This window comes from Gossypium hirsutum, chromosome D08 (assembly GCF_007990345.1).
Source record: "Gossypium hirsutum isolate 1008001.06 chromosome D08, Gossypium_hirsutum_v2.1, whole genome shotgun sequence".
NCBI lineage: Eukaryota > Viridiplantae > Streptophyta > Magnoliopsida > Malvales > Malvaceae > Gossypium > Gossypium hirsutum.
The window spans coordinates 30882299-30890304 of record NC_053444.1 but is presented as its reverse complement, the minus strand read 5'-3'; the positions used below and the strand labels follow the sequence as shown (position 1 = coordinate 30890304).

Genomic DNA, 8006 nt, shown 5'->3' with positions numbered 1-8006 from the left:
AAGGGTAAACTACACTATTAGTTAAATTATGAATAAATTTCCATTTTGATTAGTTAACTAAAAAAAATTACAATTTTGATCACTAAACTATTCAAAAGTTTTCATTTAAATTATCAAACTATTAAAATCGATAGTATATGACTTTCTCTTTTTGTACCCTGTACACCAATCGGAAGTTCTTTTTTCCTTTTTTTTCTACCATTCATTTTTTTATGAAATAATTTTGAAAGCCATAAATTTGCAAACTAAAATTCAAACAATTTTTTTATCTGATCTCCGACAGTGACCATTAAATCAACTTAGATCTCATATATGTTATTTTACTTATCAATAAGTACTAATCCAATGTTTAGACCATTGGATCGTTGTTTGGAGCTCACTTGTAAAGTTTAAAAGAAAATTTTAACAGTCTAATACATAATTAAAAACTTTTGAATAATTCAATAACTTGAATGACAATTTTTTAATAGTTTAATGAACAAATCGTAACTTTTTTAATTAAGTAGTCAAAACGAAAACTTATCCATAATTTAGTAAATTATGATGTAATTTACTCTATTTAAAAAGCTACCCTGCCCGAAACCTGAAATTCAAACAAAAATTCCAACCTTGACAAAAAACCCCAACCTTATCAAGTCGGATCCGAACATAACCTGTTTAATTCGAGTTATTTTGCCACACCCCAAAAAGAAAAATGATAGCCATACACCGGAAAGATTAATGGAAGAACAAACTTCGTTGGCACAAATCAACGATATAACAAATGCTGACGATATAAGATAAAAAAAAAAAGTCTCCAAGCAAGTTTTAACACAAATGCCGACGATATAACAAAATAAAAGAACCAATAAATCTCGGTAGCACACTTAAACCATAAATCATGGTTTTTTATAAGAAATTTTATTCCTAATTCAACAAATCATTACCGGAACAAAAGAGAGCATTTCCAAGCATGTTTCTAAATACATGGTTACATATAACAAACAAAGAAAAAATATGTAGGCGCCATTTTCAGCACTAATGCATTCAACAGATTGCATTCTCACAGAGCTAAGTTATTACTAAGAGCGGAAAATTACACCGACTTTGCAGGCCATGTTGCTTGAGCTGACATGATTATACCTACAATCACTCCAAATAATCCAAGTGCACTGCCAAAAATCTCAATCACAAGAATCTTTACAAAAAGTGACGAGTTCTGTGCATCAGACAGTGCACAGCTGCTTCCAATTATTCCTACGCATAATCTGTCACAAAAAAGTAAATCATAAGTGTATAGAAATAAGCAAAATGTTCGTTCGGATGACTCCATTTAAAAGAGTAAAAGAAGAGAAAAAGAGAGAGGGGGTCTAAGAGATGAACCCGCAAACAAGATTTGCAAAGCCAACAATAATTCCCGAAGCAAAGATTGCATATCCTGCTCTAAGAGACTCAGGCGCATATATCTGTGATGATGGAACACTCTCTAACTTTGTTTGTAAAATAATTGCAACAATTACACCATATATAGCAACAGCTTCACAAAAGATTACACTGCAATAAAAACAGCATTTCAAACGAATAATTGGCAAAGCTGTAATAAGATTTTAACCCAGATCAGAAATTTGAACAAAACCAATTGAAAAGGTGAACCATCTTTAATTACTAAATCCTTTCTTGAGATTCGTAACGGTATTCCATTAGTCCATCGAATCTCATTTAGAGCTACTAATCCAGTTGACATTTACATGAATCGAGCAAGGCAAGCAAACAGCAACTAGTCAAATTACAATAGCAGGGAGGCCATCTCTAAAATTGCAAGGCAATATCTCGGAACAAATAGAAAGGATCTATACAAGAGAAAACTAAAATCATAGCTTCTCTTGTTAATCATGATTGTAGTTAAAAAACGCCAGCCTGCCTGCCCTTCCTTTTAGCTGGATTGAAGTTCCGCCCTTAAACATTATACAGATCCAAGGCTGCGGGATATACCAAAAACTTAAAAATATCAATCATTTCCTTATTTTCCGCTATCTGATTTTCAAAGGCCAGCAAAACATTTTAGTTTCAAATCAAGATATCTGAAACATAGAGCATTATTAAATGATATATTAATAAATCTTTCAACAAAATTAATAGATTAGGGATTTTAGGAATAATAATAATTTGATGCTTTACAAATCACGCAATAAAAGCAATTCAAAAAAGAGGGGGGTTAATTACCTAATTAGATTCTTGGAAGTGATTCGAGGAGCTTTAATAGCAGCACCGATTAAACTACTCCCAGTTATGTATATTCCCCTATGAATATAAATTATTAAAAAGAAAGAACAATTTAATATCTATTTATAAATTATGCCCAGATTACATGCAAAATGAAATTTGACTGAGAAGGGTACCAAGCAGCGCCGAGGACGGAGACACCGATGGCGATTGCGATACCGATGGCGGAGAAAGTGTAAGGTGAAATCTTGACGAGAGCGGTGGACCAGGAGCTTGAATCTCCTACCATTGACGTTCTTGACATTTTCCTGTTTATTTGCTTTACTCCTTTTTCTGATGATTTTTCCTTCTATCTGATTGATATAATAATAAATAATAAATCACGGAGAGAAGCCGGGTCGGGCTGGGTGTATGAATGCCAACATATTCTTTTATGGGTAAAGTACAAAAATTCCACTGAATTATACACTTTGCTTTATTTTGTTAACTAAATTATTAATTTTTTTATATAATCACTAATATTTTAAGGAGAAGATAATTTTGATTTTTTTATTCATTTAATAATAAATTAACCCTCTAATATTTATATATTTTATCATTTTTATCTTAATATAAATTATTCAATAAATTTATCCTTCAGTGTTTATAAAATTTAACATTTTATCTAAATTTTAAAACATTCAATAAATTTAATTCTCAACATTTACAAAATTTATCAATTTAATTTTAATTTTAAAAATTTCAAAAAAAAATAATACTTCATTCTAAAGAGCAACATTAACATTCTTCAAAGCAAACACTTAAGAAAATGACTAAGGCTCCGTTCTTCAACCCGGCTGAGATGGGCTTTTAGCTAAAAAAGCACTTTTTTTTTAAAAGCAATGGAGAACCACTTTCATTTTAGAGCAAAATATCAGCTTCTTAGAAGGACTTTTGGGCAAATGGGAAGTAGATTTTTTTAGCTTTTCAGCCAAGAAGTCCTTTTGGATTGGTTGCTTTACCTTTTTAGCCACACGACGCTGGTTCCCTCTGCTGCTACACTGCTCTCTGCTCTTTGCTCTTTGCTGGTTTCCTTTACTGCTACGCTGGTTCGCTCTGCTGGTACACTGCTCTCTGCCTTCTGCTTTGTTCTGCCCTCTGCTAGTGAGTTTATCTTTTTCTTCTCTTCTTCTCTTCTTCTGTATATTGATTGATTTTCGTCTGGGATTGATTTTCCTGAGTTTATCTTTGCCCTCTGCTGCTGGTTGGATATATTTTTTTTGTTGGATATATTTGGTTGAACTTATGTTGTTGGATCTTTAAGAAGATAACTATGATTGAAAACAAAACCTTGAAATAAATCACGACCAAATAGGTACCAAACGAGCTACACCTTTCCTGTTCGAACTATCCAAAATCGAATTAAAATCACTCACTATAAGCCAAGGCTCATTAAAAGATTCAACAATTAAGTCCAGAACCTTAGCTTGAGGACTCGCATAAACTGCTGAACACATGAAAAAATTATCCCTTTTCTTGCTACAAACTCTTATGTGGATCACTTGAGCATGAGGACTCGCACAAACTCTTGCCAAATACCCCTAACATTACTTTCTAGAAACCAAAAGGAAAGCATACATCTTTATTCCAAATATTAAATACTAACCCAGAGTGCTGTACATTCAATGGTAGAACAAAAAAGAATTATCTATTAACTAACAGCTTAAACCGAATAACCATAATCCGACATACAAATTTCGTTGGACTCAACCACTTAATTCTCGAAGATATGCAGTACTAAGCATCAAACTCTTTTCACACGGCTACTATTGTCTCAAATCTATTTGGCTTCTGAAAGTACACAGATGGAAGCTTTTAGCTTGAGCAAAAAACATGCAAAATCAGAATTAGCTGAGCCTAGTACCTATAATTTAGCTTAGTTTTTAGGATTATATCCATATAATAAACAAGATACTCAGAATTAAATATTCAATTCCCCAATTTCCTATCGACCAAGAAGACCTTATCACCATGACAAAAAGAAAAGGTATAAATTCAAAAATTCGAAATCAATATAAAAATCTCTGCTTGCCTGCCCACTGTTTCAGCCATCTTCAACCAGTTAATATAAATTCAAAAAACAAATCAAATTACCAGTTAATTTTTGCTTGCCTGCCCACTGTTTCAACCATCTTCAACCACCATTGCTTCTTCAGTAGCTTGTTTTCTCAGCTTGTTGTCGTGCATGTTATCAATAATCTCTCTCATGACTGTTCCGAGCTCTACGAAGGACTATTCTGACCCCCTGAACTCCATTTCTGGCGGTCTTGTTTATGCCCATTCAACTTGTTGTCATGCATGTTACCTCTGACCGATGCTTTCACTGACCATGCCTTGCCTGAATAATTCTCACCGCTTTGTTCTTTCTACCGTCTAAAAGGGGTTTGATTTGGACAATCTAAAATCCAAATGGCTCCTTAATCATAAATATAGAAATTTAACCTACTTTTAGTAGAGTCTATGTGAAGAAAGAAAAACATAGCTTGGGTTAGGCCCCTTTTTAAGGCTTGGCAATTGTAACGCTTTTAATGCCAATTACTACACTTCCAAAATTGAAGTAATTTTAATTAATCCTCGTAAGTTGCCTCACTTGTCACCTCTAGTATTATCCAAACACATTTAAACACTAAATTTATCTCATAAAAAATAATTGATAAATACAAACTTAAATGTTTGTGTACATATCATAATGGATTTGAAGAAATTTTACATGTGAGGTTGGAGTGTAACACTTACCGGCCATTTTTTGTGCTTCGTCCTCAGTCAAATCCACCATGAACCCATTAAAACTCTTTTTGTAGCTGTACATCTTCGACTCACTGCATTCATTCCAATTGCATGCTCCAATCTCAATCACCAGTAGCAGGTTTTATTTTGTTTTGGGAATAATTATAATTAATTATTACAATTATTAGGAGGGGCTAAGGCTATTGACTGCCCTTTTACCTTGGTCCCAGTTTATATATATATACACGATATAAATATCAGATACGGATATTTAAGAAAAAAAATCAGAGGCAGCATATGTTTACACACCTGCCAAAAATATCTTGTATCATGCTGCTATGAAGCAAAGCTGTGGAAGCTCCATCCTTGAGTCGGTCACCCATATACACAAAATAGCTCTGAATATTCATCGATTACAATTTTTATTTTTCTTAAAATAAAGCTCATCACCAATGGAAATTTTAGAAAAAGAAAAAGACAAGAAATTAAATTCAATATTAACCTTTCGATTGGCATTGGCATTGGATTGAAAAAGATGAGATGCTGCTTTGGTAGTAAGAAGAGCTAAAAGAAAGCAATGAAGTAGATATCTTCCTCCCTCCATTGAAACAATGCTCACACAACTTTTCCAAGTAGTATATTTATGGAGAAAAATATATGCTATAAGTCTTAGTCTTTGTGGAAATAAATTATATTAGAAATTCAAACTTTTCATACTTTTTTTGTTTATTTGTTTTAATTTATATTTGGGATAATATTTAAAATAATTACTACAAATTTTCTTTACTGTAATTTTAGTAAAATGCGAAAATTTTAGAGAAAAAAAAATATGGGAAAATCAAGAAGAATGAATGAAGCTCTCATTTTGTTGCTCCCGAACTTGCATTGTCCAGTTCTTAGATAATAAGCACATTCAGTCTCATTCTGTATTTAGGAAAAGAAAAAGGAAAACAAGTTACAGTAAGACTATGAAACACCAATAACCACACAAAAAACTACATGTTAGAAACCAATCATTGAAGAAATACAGCATGCGTTAACAAGGTCCAAACTTATACAACAATCAAACAAAACTTTTAGGCTAAAAATGGTCAAAAAATCCAGCAGTACTTTTTGTTCATGAGTCTATATTTAAGGTCAAAACCAAATTCATAACTCAAAAGTGAAAAGAGGGAAGGTTCTGTTTGAGTCATAGCAAGTGATAAAAATTTTACTTTATCATCCTTGTCTTTATATATGTGTTTTTCATATTGGATTCAAATGATAAACCAATTCATGATATGACTATAAAGTTGGACAAGTTATCTAGATGACATTAATTTCCGGTTTTGCTAAATAAATATTATAATTTTTTGTTTTAAAGTGAAAAGGTAACAAACAAAAGCTGAAACTGGAAGGACAAGGATATTGACTTGATTTTGTTCATGTATATAGTTTAATTTTTTATCATGTATATAGTTAAATTTTTTATATTGTTTTTTTTTGTTCATGTATATAGTTAAATTTTTAATACACATGTAAACATATATATTTATGTGACATTTGATTTTCTTCCTTGCTTTACTGGCTGAAATGAATCTATTCGTATACACAATAGATGAGTACTTCGGCGATTGAAGTTAGTGATGAAAAAGTGAAAGCAATGTGGGATAAGAGATTGACAGACATATTTTGTGATATTTGTATTAAAGAGATATTAAAAGGCAATAGGCCTGGTACTCATTTCACAAAAGATAGATGGTTGAAAATAATGACCAACTTTGAGAAAGAAACGGGTAAGGGTTTTTCACAAAGACAACTTAAAAATAGGTGGGATGCCTTAAAAAAAGAATGGAAAGCTTGGAAGAAACTTAAAGGAGAAGATACTGGTTTAGGGTGGAATCCTATAAAAAGAACCGTTGATGCATCTGATGAATGGTGGGAGAGTAGGCTTCAGGTACATTAAAAATTCTAAATATTTTTTATTTTTTATTTATGAGGTTATTGCCAATTACTATTATTAATCAATCATTTTATATGTAGGTTGTGCCTGAAACTAAAAAATTTAAAACATTGGGCATTGATCCTGAATTCGAAAGGAAGTTGAATCAAATGTTCATGGGGATAATTGCAACAGGTGATAAAGCATGGGCACCTTCTTCTGGTACACTCTGTAGTGATTTTTTTGAGGATGTTAACCACGAAATACCTGAAGAGAGTGAAGAAGAAAATATGAGAAATGATGTTCTCATTTCAAATGATGTTCACATTTCAAATGATGTTCAAATTGATGGAAACAGTAAAAAAAAAATCTTGAGACGTCAAGTTCACATTTTAAAACTGGAAGAAAGAAATCCTCAAAACAAATTGGAGGGGCTGCAAGATTGTCCAGTCAAATAGAAAAACTATGCAATGCAGCTAACAATATGAGTCAAGCCACATCTAGTTTGACTCCTGTTATGGATCCATATGGTATTCCACAAGCAGTCAAAATGCTTGACAGCATGTCGGAAGAAGTTCCAGAAGCTAGTCCTCTATACTTTTTCGCACTTAGATTATTGCTCAATAAGGACAAGCGAATTATATTTTTATCAATTAATCCCAAGATTAGAGCTTTGTGGCTTAAGACGAAAATGGAGGATAGTTGAAAATTTTCTGACCTTCTAGGGTTCAAAGATATTTATTTATGTGTAATCTTTTAGTTATAATGGCTTAAGCGAATTATGTTTTTATCAATAGTTATTTATGTTTAGTTTTTGGATATTGAATTTATGTTCTACTTATTTATGTGTATCAATTATGTTTTATTAATAGTTGTTTATGTTTGGTCTTTAGATATTGAATTTATGTTCCACTTATTTTTTATTAAATTAGTTTTATTAATGGTTGTTTATATGTGATTTTGGAGATAAAATTTATTCACAGGTGATGAGTATAGTTGAGGATTATAGCGGTGATGAAAGTGATGATGAAAGGGAAAAGAAAGAGATGTTACAACGCATGGAATGTTTTAACCGAATATTTGCTATTGCATCTTCTTCTGTGCAATTATATTACGA

General features: G+C 32.0%; 2 protein-coding genes across 3 annotated transcripts; one reads left to right on the top strand and one right to left on the bottom strand.

Annotated features, from left to right (window-relative positions):
* Positions 1 to 866: 866 nt before the first annotated feature.
* LOC107908871 (V-type proton ATPase subunit c''1) lies at positions 867 to 3337 on the bottom strand. The gene is made up of 5 exons (XM_016836158.2): positions 3204 to 3337; positions 2379 to 2555; positions 2203 to 2280; positions 1363 to 1533; positions 867 to 1247 (listed from the first exon to the last, which is right to left on the bottom strand). The coding sequence occupies exons 2-5, from the start codon at positions 2504 to 2506 to the stop codon at positions 1076 to 1078; spliced, it is 549 nt and encodes a 182-aa protein (XP_016691647.1). The 5' UTR covers positions 2507 to 2555; positions 3204 to 3337; the 3' UTR covers positions 867 to 1075.
* LOC107908862 (L10-interacting MYB domain-containing protein-like) lies at positions 3111 to 7710 on the top strand. Of its 2 annotated transcripts, none has more exons than XM_041099958.1 (3): positions 3111 to 3303; positions 6566 to 6904; positions 6991 to 7710. In XM_041099958.1, exons 2-3 carry the CDS (start codon positions 6566 to 6568, stop codon positions 7345 to 7347), a joined length of 696 nt encoding a protein of 231 aa, XP_040955892.1. In that variant the 5' UTR covers positions 3111 to 3303; the 3' UTR covers positions 7348 to 7710. The 2 variants fall into 2 exon arrangements, with proteins under 2 accessions (XP_040955892.1, XP_016691638.2); XM_016836149.2 differs by having other exon boundaries at positions 3144 to 3345.
* The last annotated feature ends 296 nt before the right edge of the window (positions 7711 to 8006 follow it).